The sequence below is a fragment of the Tachysurus fulvidraco genome, chromosome 11, assembly GCF_022655615.1.
Source record: "Tachysurus fulvidraco isolate hzauxx_2018 chromosome 11, HZAU_PFXX_2.0, whole genome shotgun sequence".
NCBI classification, from domain to species: domain Eukaryota; kingdom Metazoa; phylum Chordata; class Actinopteri; order Siluriformes; family Bagridae; genus Tachysurus; species Tachysurus fulvidraco.
Window position 1 is genome coordinate 7,159,597 of NC_062528.1, and position 17,500 is coordinate 7,177,096.

At 38.8% G+C, this 17,500-nt stretch overlaps 1 protein-coding gene across 3 annotated transcripts in view; it reads right to left on the reverse strand.

The window, feature by feature from the left end:
* cadm1b (cell adhesion molecule 1b) overlaps positions 1-17,500 on the reverse strand; it is a 198,031-nt gene that overhangs the window by 40,227 nt on the left and 140,304 nt on the right. For all 3 annotated transcript variants that reach the window (XM_027174068.2, XM_047820925.1, XM_027174069.2), the window contains 5 exons: positions 16,634-16,786; positions 15,406-15,543; positions 11,428-11,586; positions 7,626-7,722; positions 6,294-6,466 (listed from right to left, as the gene is read on the reverse strand). In XM_027174068.2, the coding sequence (XP_027029869.2) occupies positions 6,294-6,466; positions 7,626-7,722; positions 11,428-11,586; positions 15,406-15,543; positions 16,634-16,786 (720 nt within the window). The remainder of the gene's footprint in view (positions 1-6,293; positions 6,467-7,625; positions 7,723-11,427; positions 11,587-15,405; positions 15,544-16,633; positions 16,787-17,500) is intronic.

Here is a 17,500-nt window from a genome sequence, read left to right on the forward strand (position 1 = left end):
TTCACAATGACAGAAGCACTTAGATAGTTCTCATATTGTTAGACATGTAACAAAATAATCAAATTTTGCATTATATTTTAGCATTATATTTTAATTGTCATCATCAGACAAAGGCTTTATGTAATTATTTCTGATAACAAGGTTTTAATTAGTGCAGTTGTAACTTGGATGTTCTTGTCTTGTTAATCCATCCACACGTCCTAACAAGCACCAACCCAACAACCCATCCATCCATCCATCCATCCATCCACCCAAGCATCAACCATACTGCCGACCCATCCATCCATTCATCCATCCACCCAAGCACCAAAACTGCCCATCCATCCATCTATCCATCCATTAATCCAAGCACCAACCTACTGCCTATCCATTCATCTATCCATCCATTCAACCATCCATCCATGCATCCATCCATCTATCCATCCACCCAATCACCAACCTAACTGCCCATTCATCCATCCTTACATTCATCCATCCACCCAAACACCAACCCACCTGCCCATCCATCAATACACCAAAACAACAACATCCATCCATCCATCCATCCATCCATCCATCCATCCATCCATCCATCCATCCATCCATCCATCCATCCATCCACCCAAGCACCAACCCACCTTCCCATCCATCCATCTATCCATCCATCTATTCATCCATCCATCCATCCCACCCATCTATCCATCCATCCATTTATTATATATAATTGCTGATATTTTTTTCTCCACTTTTGGAAGGATTTTCCAGTGTTAATACATTGCAACAGTTTTCAGAACAGCGTAACTAAGTAACAGAATGCATAAATATAAATACACTGTTAAAAGGATTTTGTAGGGTGGTAAATACTGCAGGCTACAAACATGGCTGCACTAAGTAATAAACATGTTCATTCAGCACCACACACTCTAAAAACTTTCATTCACTTCACTCACCGTAAAGCACTTACTGAATTCATGCTAGTTTTCTGACATTTCAGAATTTTATTGTTGTGTTCATTTCTTGGTTTGACCATTGGTTCTGTTTCCACTAGTTGCCTTCACTGAGGCTGTTGCTCTGCCTTTGAGCAAACTTTCACCTGCAACTTTATCCGACCCTGCAACTGTTTCAATAACAATAACATCACTAGCATGCTATAGTAATTCATGGGTATACATTTCCAGCAATTGGTATATATCCTTTTCTAGAGCAACTCACAGAACTCACACTTTCTAACATTCATCCACAATGTCCCCAATACTAGATGCTCGTACAAACAGCTCTGGCTCTAAGAAAAAGCAGCTAAACCTTCCTCAGCGTGTTTAGGTGAAATTGTGAGAAACAACCCTAAAGCTGACAGATGGACCTAATACTTTTTTCCCTTTCAGCACCTGATTTCTTACATGAGTACATTGCTGTGCTTCACGCCTCAATAGACGCAAAATCAACACCTCGGTAATGTACAAGATGTAATTGTACAAGATGCAAGGAGCAGTGGTGTAGCATAAAAAGGTCCAAATGAGCTCTTCCTGTGTTATGGAGGAGAGGAGTAATGCTAATATTCAAACATGAAAAGCTCTGATCTGTATAAAATTAAGAAGACTAATAGTACACTGTGTTGCCACAGAAAAGAAACAGATCACGAATTGAGTTTAGTTGTATGTTAGCAGTTTTCTCCAAAAATACTGACTCGCTGATTAGCAATTAGCTTGTGATGGCTTAAAACTGTAAATATAAAGGAGTCAGGCTTTTTACAGGTGAAGGCTCTGAAAAGTTATATTTTACATTTACGCAGGAATTTATGAGAGATTACGAAAGAATAATGACAGCTGCGTACCATTTGTGTTTAACATTTAGGCTAATGCCTTGAACTAGCTTGAATTGGCTTGAAGTTAGCTAATGTTAACAAAACTTAGCCGGTGTTTTTAATATTGTTCAGTGTCCATAAAGTATTTTAAAACTGAGCTATGTGGAATTACTGACCTCATGATATGTGGTATAATTGTTAATGAATAATAATTAATAAATGTGGCATGTTAATCACAATCTTAGCCATGCTAACTAAGGCTCATTTGAGGATTTGAGGAGATTAGCTATGCTACCTGATCAGTTCATGATGACTATCTCCTTGTAATACTATTTAAAGTAAAATATAACTTAAAAATATATAATACAAAGTACATATTAATCTATAAATCAGTACTTATTCTAGTTATGCTATTATTAAGATTATTATTATTATTATTATTATTATTAAATGCTTTCTCAATTTTCTCAATCAAATGCAGCAACTGGTCTTCAAATGCACATTTATATAGCATTGAGCACAGGACATCTATAAGAAGGCAAATTTTGTCGAAACATCTTTGCATGAGCATACAGTATACAACAGGTTCGAGTTTTTCATATGACAATGTCGCTAAGAAAATCCTGTCAAGCAAGAGACTTTTTAAATGCTACAAAAATAACATAGCATAGCTGTTTGTCTGTGTATGTGATGGAGACACAGGAAGAAAACCAAAAGGATCTTTTAATAATAGTTAATAATAAGTATCAGCTACAATTTTAACAGAACAAAACGACCACACTACCATCTACATTAGCGGGTTTATACTGTCTCACACTAAATTCACTAGAAATTCACTTAGATACAGGAAGAAAGGTTTCATGTGTTTTACATCCTGTGTCCTTTCCAATTCATTGACCTGTTCTTTCCGTTGGGCTACATTCAGGTGCATTTGGTCTGAAAGCTGCTTTAAACAAGAAATCAGAAAATCCTATGAGTTCGCTCACATATTATTGTAGTAAGTAGTCAAAATTGTAAATGCTATAAACTGATGTAAACCGAAAATGAGCTAAAAGTAATGGCTGGTAAAATGGCTGGTTTCCTAATTCTGTGATTCAGACTGAGAGAAAGCAGACAGATGTGGAACTCAATCAAACTCCTCTTCCTTTTAATTATAAGTTAAGAAAAAGTACGTACTGATATAAATGATGAATCTGGGACTGAAGTACTCGTTCACACTGTATTAAGTTATCAGTAACAAGCTGTCGATCCAGTATGCTGTAACCAGTCAGCTCAGGGATTGAGGATTTGATTCCTTTCACCAGAGAATGTGTGTGTGGAATATGCATGATCTTCTCATGCTTTCAGGGGGTTTCCTCTGGGTACTCTGGTTTACTTCCTCAATCTAGAGTCCTTTCACAGGCTGATGGACCTCTTTAAATTGTCCATAATAATATGAATGAGTGTGTGAGTGTGTGTGATTGTGCCCTGTGATGGACTGACACAGAGTTCATTGTGTCCCCCACCTTGTGTCCCGAGTCCCCTAGGATGGACTCCAGGCTCTCCATGGCCCTATACTGGTACAGAAAATAGAAGGATGGATAGATGGATGGATGGATTAACAAAACGGGTCCTGATTTTCACTGAACGTTCCTGAACTCAATCCGCCCACAGATAAATCAGTGCAGGTCAAAAACCACAATTTACCACAGATTTAAAAGTAAACATGCAATTAGCTGGAGTAGATGTGATAAGCTCTATCAACAAATGAAATACATAGCCCAAATGACACCTGCTAGTCTTGTTGCGCTATAAAAATGACCAAAAAAAGAGGCACAAACAAAAAGATAATCAGTACACGCTAATTAGAAACGAGAATAAATTCTCCTGTGAGCAACAAGTATTTATCTTGATATCACTGCGCTTTCAGCCAGGACAAGAAGCATCGGGCAATACAACATTGAATACTTGAGCAGTTATTTGCCTTATAACCTTGCTTTATCTTGAAGAGAGTTGTTTTAACTTTAATTACATTCATTCATTCATTCATTCATCTTTAGTATCCTGGGCTAATCCTGTTCTTGATTTCCAGAATACCAGTAGGCTCATGAACAGGATAGAACCGTTACTTAGACCGGGATGCTGAGGGAATATGCTTTGGATATCACAAGCATTGAAGCTTCACAAGTCAAAACCAATAATTTGTCTAGTTCTATGCTATCGGTTCGGTCCTATAGAAAGACGTTTTCTATCTAAAACACATTGACTGCTTGTTAACCTCTAAGGTTAAAACAAGGCTTAAAAATGTAGAAGAAACATTAACTGCTAGTTCAAAAGCATGTGATCTACAGTACACTTACAAGTTTACTTCTGCTTTGCAGATTCTGCAAAATGTTAATAATTAAAAAAAACAATCAAAAGGGATCGTAAAAACTGCTGTCTGTATGTTTATCTATCTATCAATCTATGTATCTGCCATTAACATCCACTGTGGAGTGTGACCTGACAAAGACATTCAACTCTGAACATCAGCACCACTGCTGGAAAGTCCACTTTTGGCCTCTAGTAACAATTTCTAGATGTTATTCCTAATTCCGCTAAACCACCAGAAACCCGACAACCCTTTAAAAGAACCGCGCCAGAGCAGATTTCAGACTTTTGGACAATTTAATACAAGAAACATAAACATTTTGTAATAATTATGGTGTATCCACGTTAGAACACAAAAGAATAGACGTCGAGAGAAAGAGATCATCGACGGCGTTCCCTGTGAGACGACCGGGTGGAAGTTAGTGCCTCACTTTTGAGCGAAGGTTCCTGGCGTGCAACTCTGACAAGCCACAGAGGAAAACCGAGCTTTCTGGGTTCATCCCAGAAGTATGTTGTGTTTGTTAGAACTCATGGAGTGTTGTGATGTGCTCAATCTGTTATGTAAGAACTGTGGCATGAAACAGATTTCTTAGAAGATTTTTAGAAGTGAGTCTGGCTGAAAAAAACAAAAATCTACCCGTCATGACTTGCATGTTAATCTTACTAATTAACATCTTTAATGGTGTCCAGTGAAATTCTGACCTGACCTATTTGAAAGTGAAAGTGAAGTGACACACGGCCATACTGTACATGCAGAATTTGTTCTCTGCATTTAACCCATCCAACGTGCACACACACAGCAGTGAACACACACACACACCGTGAACACACACCCAGAGCAGTGGACAGCTATTTATGCTGCGGCACCTGGGGAGCAGTTGGGGGGGGTTCCTTGCTCAAAGACACCTCGGTCGTGGCTGGCCCAAGACTCGAACCCACAACCTTAGGGTTAAAAGTCAGACTCTCTAACCATTAGGCCATGACTTCCCCCAATTTGTTTTAAGCTTCCTTCCAGTACACTGTCGTTCTGTTCCATCGGCACAACGGAAATGTATAAATCGGTATAAACAAATGAATACATTTTTTTTCGACACAAGTCTGATATAAAATCAGTCAGGACACTGTTTGCTTTCAGTGTGCTCTGCTGGTGTCAATTTACACAGAACAGATACTGTGGCACCATAAAACTTAAGATATTTATGAACACACACTTGGAGCATCTCATTGAGCAGAAACGGGTTTTGATATCAACATTTACTTCGAAGACTTTTTTTGGAACTTGTCTATGAATATATTGCCCCTAGTAAGCTAGGCAAAAACAGAAATACAAACTTTTGAAATCCCTGAGTGTCTAATTTCACACGAGTCATTAATTAATCACTACTGTGGAGTTTGACATGACACAGAAATACTGTGCTGAACATGGACACAACCAAAACAGGTACTGTAGAAATTAATTTTTTTGGCCTCTGGTAAAAAAAGAGTTTAACAGCTTTCTGCCTTACCCACAATGCCTTTTGACTACCTGCTGATTTTTGCCATTTTCAATAAATAATTTCGAATAAAGTCCTTTGGTCTACACAAAGCTTTAGCACTCGTCCTTCAAGCCATCACGCACATGGTGTCACATTCATCATACGGATCTCTAACTAGCGGAGCCGAGGATATATAATCCAGGATATATTTCAAATATTAACATACTACTACAATTCTGTTTAAGGTTACACCAATAGACATCAAAACATCTCCCACTGAAAGCCAACAAGATCCTGACTTATTTTATATATCGCATATAATTATTTGTTTATACTGATCGAAAACGTCCTATAGGTCGATTCTGCAGGAAGACCGGAGCACCAGTCTTTGCAGTGAGCTCATATTAATCTATGTATTAGACTAATATTTATCTATTAATAGAGAATAAAATACTTCTGGCTTGTAAGAAAAAAAGTGAAACAGAAAATTGCATGTAAACCATCCAACAATCCAATTTTTTTTTTCTGCTCCAGAAATTGACACCGTCGTAGTGAGTATCTAACACTGTTACTAAGGTTAATGGTGATTTTTTATTTTAAAGAAATTATTCTGCCTGATGGTTATGATGGTGTAAAATAGAAAGCATGACTGATTGATTTACAGACTCAAGCACATGTACAGTACATACCGTATACATAGAGGATGTAATCATCGTACGCTTCTCCAACTAAGTTAGATGCCACGCAACGGTAAGTCCCATTGTAGGACTTGTTGAGGTTTTCGATGAGGAGATCAGAGCCTGTAATCACGGCGTGGGATGGAACATCATCATCTACTTTGAACCAGTTAATTTGATGAGGCCTGTAAATACAGCACAATGACAATTTCAAGATCTGTGTCAACATCCCTGCTGAGAGCGAGAGAGAGAGAGAGAGAGAGAGAGAGAGAGAGAGAGAGAGAGAGAGAGAGAGAGAGAGAGAGAGAGAGAGAGAGAGAGAGAATAACAAGGTTTCATTCAACTTATACCACCTGAACACGTGCACATTAAACACGCACACACAAACACACACATACAATACACTACTACGGGAATGAGATAAAGCATTACACATGGACATCTATAATTGTGTTTGATGTGTTAGCCACATGTTTACTGAACACGTCCTTGGGGACTCCATGTGATCCATTTTTTTTTCCAACACACCTCTTGATTGCGTTGGGTATTGTGGACTGCGGCCCCAGAGAATGGGTTAGACACATAAGGTACATTTCACATGAAGGCTTCTGTTCTAATCATTATTATATTAAAGACTTGAATATTCCAATATAATGTTCTTAAGACACCTCAGAGGGTCCGAAGCAGTAGCAAGCACCTAAAATATTCACCTAATGGCACTGCCTATGGGTTGCATGATATATCTAATTAACTGCTGATTAGAAGAAGTCACATGGGCTTAGCAATATGTGGTTTATCGTCATCATAGCTGGACTACTGATCATGTCATGGTGTGATTTCATGTCAAGAACAAGTACAAGTACAAGTACAGAGCCTGACTCATGGGTGAAGATATGTCTGAAGTGTTATGACATGTAACTTAGTTGCACATGTGACATGGAAAATACTGAGCATCACATTCTATTAAATTTTTTTTATTGTTTCTTATTATTTCTATTCATTCTTTTTTTTTCAACATAGTTCTTCAATTTAGTGGATTTTTATGCACATTCTCAGAGGAGTAGGCCAGGTTTTTATTTCACTGCAAGTTGTATACTGCATCATATTACTGTGTAGAAGACAAACAAAAATCTTGAATTTTAAATCTAGTTTGAATCTTTATGAATAAAACATTGAACGTTGTTTCATATTATATGAATGTTTATTTATTTAGAAGATGTCGCAAAAAACTGTCACAAACTTTGAAAAAAAAAATGGGTCTTGCTCGCAGACAGGTTAAGATCCGCTGTCTAAAATAATCCCATATATGGGAATTAGGAAAGGACGGATCGCTTTAAGACTCACTGAGGTTTGCCTTTTGCCATGCAGCTCAGTTCGAGGTTTTCCCCTTCTCTTGTCAGGCCCTCTGGAAACTCCACGACAATCTTTACCTCTGGTTTATCTGAAGTATAAAATAAAATGGTGGTTCAGTTAGAATCTTAACATTTTAACATCTAGCATCATTATCAATCAAGTCAAACAAGTCTTCGGGACAGTCAGAGATGATCAAATCAGGGACTTTATTTCTGAAGCTGTGATTAAACGTTCTGGTTCTCTCATGTGAGCTGAATATAATGTCACCACTTTTTAATCCAGTGCTTTTAATAATATATATTGTCACAAGCAGATTTACTGAAATCCAGGCGTCAATCCGGATCCATACTGAGCAAGTCAGAGGTGAAATTGGCAAGGAAAAACGTCCCGAGAAGTCATGCATTGAGTTCAAGTCAAGGCAACAAGTCTAGAAGCTTTTGTTGTCTTTTCATTCATATATACAGTAGCTGTTGCAGTACACATTGAAATGCGTGCATATGTGCAACCTAGTGCAAACAGTGCCAGACAAAATACAGTGCAAAGAAATAACACAAAACACTACAGGTGTACACAAATACACAAAATAGCGCCAACCAGTGTGTATATTGGACAATGCATTGTGCAAGAATAAAGGAATCTGAACAAAGACGGCTCTAATAAACATATTTACACTTATGTAATAACAGCAGTTGAGTGAATTGAGTGAATGTTCCTTTACTGGATGACACCAGTTTGAAATCATTACAGTATAGAGATGAAGACGATATAAGCAAACGTTCAGTGTAAGCAAATGAGGAATACAGCAGAGGTTTTTAGGTACACATCTAGAATCGGGATTATACTGACACATGCTTGCCGAATTGTTTAAATAATAAGAGGATGTGTTTTTTATTTATGTCTTGTGAGTTCCTGAGTCTCTTGTTACAGACTGTTCTTCAGAAAAACCCTTCAGGTCCTGCACAGGTTTTCCAGCATCTTCTACATTACTGACTTCTTTCCGACAGAAGATATACAGTATGATGTTCAGATCCATCTTTACAAACTTTGGAGAACTTATGGCACTCAGTTTAAAACTTTCACTGTTGCTCAAGAAATCAACACAATACAAGCAAATCTGGAGGTGTGTAAACTTTTGAACAAGATGATTAGTGTCGATGATTATTTCGTTTTTTAAGTTTTGTCCTGCAGACGCTACATAAGATATTGACATGATTCACACAAGACAACATAATAACAATTTACACTGATCATCCAGTTCAAAAGTTTAACCCCCCCCCACACACACACACACACCTGGTCACTTCATGCGTTTTCTGTGATCCGATAGCTATCCGATCAAAAATAGACCAGGTCTAAATGCCCTCCGAAACGTTTTCGAGACGGATATAAATCAGATCTGTCAAACCACTACAGGAGGTGGTCTGGGACACATTTCAGATGAAACTGGACAGGTGTATATGAATGTGGTTGTTCAAGCCACATACTCTACATCAGCGCTATACTCCTCCCAGACGGATGTACGTTACTCGCAAGTGATCTTTCACCCAGGCGCCTCGTTGGGTCTTAAAATGCACTGCTGCCCCAGGGAAAACGCGGCAAACAGTAAATGCTGTTTTCTGTAGCATAACCATCGTAAGACGTTTTTTTGTCTTCTTTTTGATTGCATACTGAAAACCGCAGACACCAAAGCGTGTTCCATTTCAATTACCCCGGAAATGAGGTAAAATATATTTGCATTTTGGGCGGGAGTAGAAAGATCGGATTGATATCCGATTCACCAAGATGCATTTATGTGGCCTAATGTAAATGGAACAGTTTTAACAAATCAGATAGCTATAGGATCAGAGACAACACATGAAGTGACCAGGTGTAAAAAGGCCCTTATTTTCCTATTCTATCTCGCCCTTATATAGGGATTTGAACTCACAACCTTTCAATCATGCTACCACATCCCCCATTACCTTATTGAGCATCAGTGAATGTTTTTACCTTTAGTAACAGATGTGTATGTGTGTACTACAGACGCTGTAGGAAAAATATGCAGAAGATGCTGGAAAAGCAAATAATGTGCATGAGCTGGAGGATTTTTTTCGGAACAGTGTGCAGTTAAACAGCTCACTAAAAACAAAAGACTCATGAAAACTCATACAAAACCTATTAACAAGCACTTGTAAATGTGTATAACAGTTTCTTGTTGTTGCTGATCTTCTTAACTGTACTCGTCGTCCCTGCAAACAGCAGTAAAGATGCAAGTTCACAATTTTATTGACTTCAACAACAAATTCAGAGCGTACCTGTGAAATTGCTTGATATATGCCTGTTATAAAAACCCAGACCTGGGCATTGCACTGCATGACTTTTATAGCAAATCTTTCTCCCTTGGGTAACAGATGCACAAGCTGAGGTCACCGACTTCTATTCAAACTGTCTATTTAGTGGTGGTGTACTGTAAAAACGTTTTTCATCTTCCTTCAGTTTTTATCTGTGTTTGTCAAAATGTCAAGCTTTTTACAGTCAGACTGATCCTGTCCTGTCTTTTCTTCACAAAGGTCAGCTCGTGCAGTCAGCCTTCGGAATAAATTAAAATTCGACAAAGATTACAAAAGGTTAGGTCAGCCTTTCAGGGACTTTCCACAGCCGGCAATAAGGTGCACTGATCACCCTCAATTACTGTGCTATTTAGAGACTAGCTTTATCAAACTGAGGCATAACAAGACAAAGCCTGTTTTAATTAAAGCAAATCCCCTGGCTCTGTCCAGGTTAATATCTTATAACCAAAAAAAAAAAAAATACAAATTTCCTCCTTGTATCAAAATCATTTTTTTCTAATAATTAATGAATGAATTATTTTTAGGATTTTTCCCCCAGTTTTCTGTGCCACATTAGTATACAAAATGTTGGTTTATAGCTAATGTAATGTATGCATGTCACAGCACTTCTTTGGCAACACGAGCTGCATATTTCCTGCTCTTGCATTCTTCCCTTTATGCTGGAGGCGTTTATCTGCTTTCCTTTAATAACTCCTGCAAAGTTGCAGCTTAATTAATTATCAGTAAAATGATCGCTCCACATCACATAATTGTGTTATTAACACAAGACACACTATAAAATGACTGCTTTGTTGTGTCCAGAGCAAAAACTCCAAAGACCCGGGTAGCGTTTGTCTGGTTTGACAGCTGTACAATTACACTGAAGCATCGCAAACAGAATAAATAACTAGAAGGAATATCCTGGTTACGCAATCGCACTTTTTGATCATTTAGTACACGCTTATAGAAGGGAAATGATTTAGAACTTCACTCAGAGGAGGACGTGTTCCCTTTAGAGTCTGGTTCTTCTCAGCATTTCTGCCTCATTTCGTCTCATGGTGCTTTTCCTTGCCACCGTTGCCTCTGGCTTGCTCATTAGTGATCCATTTAAAAATGTATCACTTATATAACAAATTTTCGTATTTCCGTAAAGCTGCTTTGTCACCGAGTCCGTTGTAAAGAGCGCTATACAAATAAAGCTGAATCAAACTGAACACATCTTTAAGAAACTGACTTTAAAAAATCCTGTTCACACTTTATATGAAGACTCATATAAAGAGTTATTAGGAGAAAAGGAGTAAAGCCATTTAAACTGCTGCTTATACGGTACCATGTGATAGAACAACTTTATTCTGTATATATGATCATCCTGTCAGTATTGAGATTGTTCATAAGTATAACCTCATGAGTTAAGCATTCAACAGATCAGAAAAATGTGACTCTGCATTAAACACTAGACCCTGCATGCTTGAGCAATGACTCACACTGCACTTCCAGGTATTTCTGGGTTTGGAAGTCCTTCACAGCTGGATGGTCAATGATGCAGATGACGGCCACTCCATCGTCCTCCTTGGAGACGGTGAGCCTGAGCCTGCTAGTGACGGTGAACATCCTGTCATACGTCTCCTCGGCTGTTTCCTCACCTGGGAGAAAAACACATGAGTGACAAGGCAGCCATTAAAGGAAGCTCTCTCTCACTCTCTCTCTCCCTCTCTCTTTCTGGCTCCTAATAACTCCCAGTCCCAGATGAAGGCCTTTGAGAAATGATCCATCACCTCCAGACAAATCTTACATTCATATAAAGTGGCAGACACATTTCCTTGCTGTCATGCTCAGTATACTGACTGTGACATCCTAGCCATCGCTACATCGCATCATCACATCAGCGCATACTCATACATAGAATTCTTTTACTCCTGCCATATATATATATATACTTTTATATCCTGCGGAAAGGCATTTAAGATATTTGTTCTATTATTTTGAAATTAGTCATCTATATGCACAAAAAAAAAAATCCCTGGTTTAAGCCAAACAGAGGACAGCATCCAGGACAGTTGGCGCACATCGAGTCACACACTGTCGATGCTGCCGTATTTCTAAGACAATCTGGAAGCTCCAAGGGCACAGAACTAATTGCAGTGGTGATGATGATAGTTTACTTGGAACTAATGAAGTGGGGAAATAATTATAGCTCAGCACTGACCTACACCACTGCTCTTTTTCTGGAGACATGCATTGTATAACAGACTGATTTAAGAAAAATGTAAGCAAATGTAAGCAAGAGCGAATGTAAGCAAAAAAAAATCACATTCATCTCAACTTAAATGATTAAATCTTCTTTCATCAAATAATAATGAAAAAAAAATATATTATATACACACAAATTTTTTTCTTTCATTATTGTGTGATATAGGATGATTTAAATACACTGGACTGTACATACACACTGCATTTAATACAATAATACAGTAATCTATCTGTATAACTGGATACCATACGATGCATATCCATGACATTTCTGTACCTGTACAATCTGTTGCACCTTATAATTTTCTATATATAATACATTTACGTATATTCACACACACACACACGCACACATATATATAGTACATACTGCATATAATGTGTAGTGCTACTGTAATTATGCCCAATAGTACACTGTGTATATATATATATATATATATATATATATATATATATATATATATATATATACAGTGTACTATTGGGCATAATTACAGTAGCACTACACATTATATGTATATATATATATGATTTAATCATTTAAGATGATTTTTGCTTACTCATGATGCATACATGTCATATTTCTTTACATTATTCTTAAATCAGTTTGTTATATGTCCTTGTAATGTGCAATTATGGGTGACTCCATTGGAGGTATCGAACCCGGATCTCAGCTCCATCACCCAGTCCGTGCACTGCTTTTATTTAACCAAACAAAGACAAAATATAACCATGCCATAACGACCTGGATAATACTGTACTATTAACTCCTGACGGTCCTACTGTATGTTCGCTCGTGATGTATTTGCCAGTCGCAAGGTTTTCTGTTTTTACCTTATTTTAGGTTTAAAGGTGGGGTGTCCGTAGTTTGAAAGTCAATGTTGACATTTGAAATAACTAAAACAAACACATCCCTAACCCAAATGGGTCCCACCCCTGTTTTGATAGCTCCGCCCCATACATACACCAGACAAGTATAACCCAAGTATAACCCAGACAAGTATTATTGTGGAACCTGTTGGGGCAGCTGACTGAGGGTATATTTTTATCAATAAATGAACTCAATGAGCAATACTGTGGTAATACAAATGTGTTTTACGCAGAAGGAGACGTTCAACACCTAGAACCCCAGGCAGAGCTAATGTTAGAGGCAGAGGTCGTAACGTTGCTGCCGATAACATGGAAACAGAAGACTTGGAACGTGTGAACATGTTTCAGACACAAAGACTTGCAGCAATGCAAGTAAGTGTATTGATTGATTTAATATTCTGAACTTTAATTGATAGAAAGCCGTATTCTGTTAGTCCTACTTCTTGCCTTATCGTAAGCCTTTCTTCGCTTTCTTTCTTTGTTTTTATCCGCCATGTCAATGTCACACATGCGCACTGAGCACTCTCTCCGCCGCATTTTGACAAGACCCGCCCCTTTCTGCTCATTGGCTACACGTTTGTTTAGTTTTTGTTTTGTTTGGAGGCCCAACACAGTTTTCTGAAGCATTTCTCAATCAACAAAGACTGCACCATTAAGCCTTATCATCCATATGGTCTTGAGTGTGTTCTTTACACCTCAGTATAAAATTGTTCTGATCAAAAACGTTTAGATGAAAATGTACAGACTCTGGAGTGCGCAGGTTGCCATTGTGTTGCGAAATAAACTTTCACTTTGATTAGATCCTGTCTACTGATTCTTCAGCTATGGTGTGAAACTGCATTGTATTGGTGTAAAAAGTCGATTCTGATTGGTCAGAAAGTGTTGATTTCTTTGTTTCTCGTACTGTTGAATCGCACAAGCTCTAGTACTGTTACAACGAATAGTGGCACGGCTGTGAATACTGCAGCTCCATCTTTGGTACCGCAGCACGATTTCACGTTTACACAAGAATCTGTTAATAAAGAAACGATTGAATTTAATTGGAATATTATTGACTGACATTTACGACACGACGTAGACAAATATTTCTGTTTATTTTTGTTCCGTCGACAGGTCGTAGTTTCCAAAAGTCGGATCCGGCAGATGGATACGAGTGCTGTGTGTTGCCATGGCGACGCACAGACTGACTGACAGCCAGCTTGTAAGTACAGTATGTGAACTTCTAGTTTCAGTTTAAACTAGACAGTGAAATGCATTAGTTGTGGGGTGTTAAATTAAATATCGGCATTCGGTCGAACTGTAATAGAAACGACATGTTTGCATTGATACGCTCAGCGTAAAAACGTTAACATTTCTATAGTAATGACTTCTACAGGGGCTTGTACAGTGTCGCAGATGCTCAACACATGCAAGCAATAATAATAATAATAATAATAATAATAATAATAATAATAATAAATAAATAAATAAATAAATAAATAAACCACAAACAAACAAATACAAATACCTCATTCTGGATGGTTTTGGTGACGAGTTCTGTGAGGTGTTTATTCAACATTTAACATTCCCTTAACATGCTCCTGTGATTTTAATATATCGAGTCATACATTTGTGACCACTAACAAGGGCGCAGCAGGTACTGTATAACCTTGTGTTTGTTTGCTGGTTTGTTTGTTTAATTATTTTTAAGCAATATTCTGTTTGGAACTGTTGCCAAATAAGCACCATACGGAACCCTTAGGCGCCAAAACAATCTATTTGAACGTACATTTATCAGCAGTATATATAGACTGACAAACTTTAGTGATTAAACCTGCTTTCATTTCCAGTTTTGACTCTTGACTTGCTCATCCTGCATGACTCATTGCTGAAATTCAGGGCTCCTACTGATTCATTTATTTGCTCAGCAAAGCGCGCGGTAGAATGAAAGCATTCGCTTGTCACCAGGTAGTCTCTGAGTTACTCGCCACTCCTCCCCCCCATGTCTTAATGGAGAAAGGCATTCATGAGCAGATTACGCAGCCTGCAGACTCTCTTTATCACACAACCTCAACCGGTGTCAGCTAATAGGCGGGTAGCGCCGGCTGAGTGGGAGAGGAACAGCTGGAGTTTGTTCAAAGCCACTTATTTAAGCTGAGCCAAAACCTCCCACTGAAAAAAACACGCGTCTCTGACTATTCTTTTTCTGCACTTTCGAACGAGCGTGGCCACCTCGTCGAAATCACGTTACGAAGAAATTCCCAAAATCACCGTGGGATTACCGGAATGGGAACGGTGAAGACGGATTAGGGATCTTGGAGTTGTGGAAAAAAAAAGTGCTATTGACGGTGTGTGAGTCTGACCTTGTAGGATCTGATCTCCTTTCATCCACACAATGCTGGAGGCGGGCTTGCTGCCCATGGCCGTGCAGGTTATCTCGGTCTCGTTCCCTTCGCTCACCACATCGTCACGTGACTCGATGATTAGGTTGCCTGGTGGAACTGGAGGAGCATAAACAGCAGCAGGATTAGATACGGGCTTTGAGTCCCCCTGCGGCTGGATCTCTGTCTGGATCTAAAGTCTGCTGCACAACATTCTCTTTCTCAAAGATCTGAGAGGTTAAAAAGAAAAATGAAAAAAAAAATAAAAAGAAAAAAAAAACATTATCAGAAGCACAATAACGATATATCAATAGAGACCTGGAAGATAAACTTGGTCATGTTTCAAATAAAGTGCTCGGATGTGTTTACCTTAAATTTAGCAGTGCTGTCATAGAAATCATCTACTGCCAGAAAGCACTGCAGAGTTCTCAAGCTCTTTTTACACCAAGGATCTGTGACAGCAGTAATTACTTTTGGACTCTGACGTATCTGTTTACCAGCTTTTTTGGTCGCTCTGTGTTTGCAAACAAGACGTCAGTGTGTTATATGTCAAGCTGCTCCTTGCTACAGCACCGTATTGCTGTTTTTATACTTTTCCTTCTCATGTGTCTGCCTCTATAGTCTGCCTTCATGTTTCTCACGCTGTGTGCCGGTGACATGTGCAGTCATGTTCCCGGTGAAACACTGAGTGCGAGATCCCTCGTGATAAGGCTTTTATTTCTACGGCGCTTTTTTTTATTTAATATCAGGGCTCGGTGCCAGGGTTCGGCGTTCATGCTGTGAATGTGTACAGCCTTGCCTAGTTTTAGGAAATGAAGTGACTTTGGAGCATGCTCATGTACATTCATCTCCCCAGGAAGTCCAAATATGGTCTGTAATAAAGCTCTATCATTCAGTATTATTAAATGTGAAAAGCTCATTAAATTTAAAAAAAGGAAAGAAAAAAAAAAAGCCCGAATCTTTCTACAGGGCTTTTCAGAATCGAAAGAAAAATCCAGTCAATATGGCTGCCAAAAGCAGACCTCCGATATCAATAGTGCAACATCTGTTCCTCTTTTCATCACCCTTGTTATTGGAAACGGCATGAAGGTAATTGGTTGATATTGTGTTATGGCGGGATTCAATTAGACGGGTTCAATTGACTGAAAGGATCAATGTGGGAAATCAATAATCATGAATTTTAGCATTTGCAACGGCTCCTCTGACATACCCAGGACGGTGATGTCGGCGTAGGCCTCCTGCGGGGGGTCCGTGTAAAGCTGGCACACGTACCTTCCCTCATCCAAGAGCGTCACGTTGGACAGTGACACACGCAGCTCGTTGTCAGAGAAGTTAACCAGCTGAAAACGGCTGTCCTTAAGAGCTGGAGAAAAAAAAGAATACAGGACATAAGGTTTTATGAGGATTTAGCACTATGTGTAATAAGTGATAGGCTCTGGGAAAAAACCCGTGGCTGAAAGTTCAATGTCACTGAAAATCCTGATCACAAGTTCTACATGCAGATCTTCTTTTTAAATCCAGCTACTGATGTGAAGGTTAAAAAAAAAAAAAAACGGTTTTCATCCTAAGAATAATGATGATGCACACTGGGAAGCCAGCTAGCTGGTGATGAAAAGACAGTTCTCACTATGAGCAGAAGTGAATGAGACATTTTATACAGGCACGGCCTACCTTCACTTGCTCAGGCACACCACTGAAACTCTGATAGATCTACTGAGGACATGATCACTGTGTTAAAACAATACATGCAGCGGATGTGTGAAAAGGTGAGTGGACATTGGACATGAGAACAAAAGCAGGTGCTGAATATATTTCCTAATATCGGTAGGTGATAGTTTGGCAATGAACCCATCAACAAGACAGTGTGCCTTGTTTTCATTTTGGCTTTGATACAAGGAGCAGCTCAGGGGGTCAGAGGAGGGCGAGAACAAGCGAGAGGTGAGAGAGAGAATGTGTGTGTGTGTGTGTGTGTGTGAGAGAGAGAGAGAGAGAGAGAGAGAGAGAGAGAGAGAAAACATGAGAGCGAAAGAGAGAAAGAGAGTGAGAGTGAGTGAGAGAGACTAAGTGTGTGAGAGAG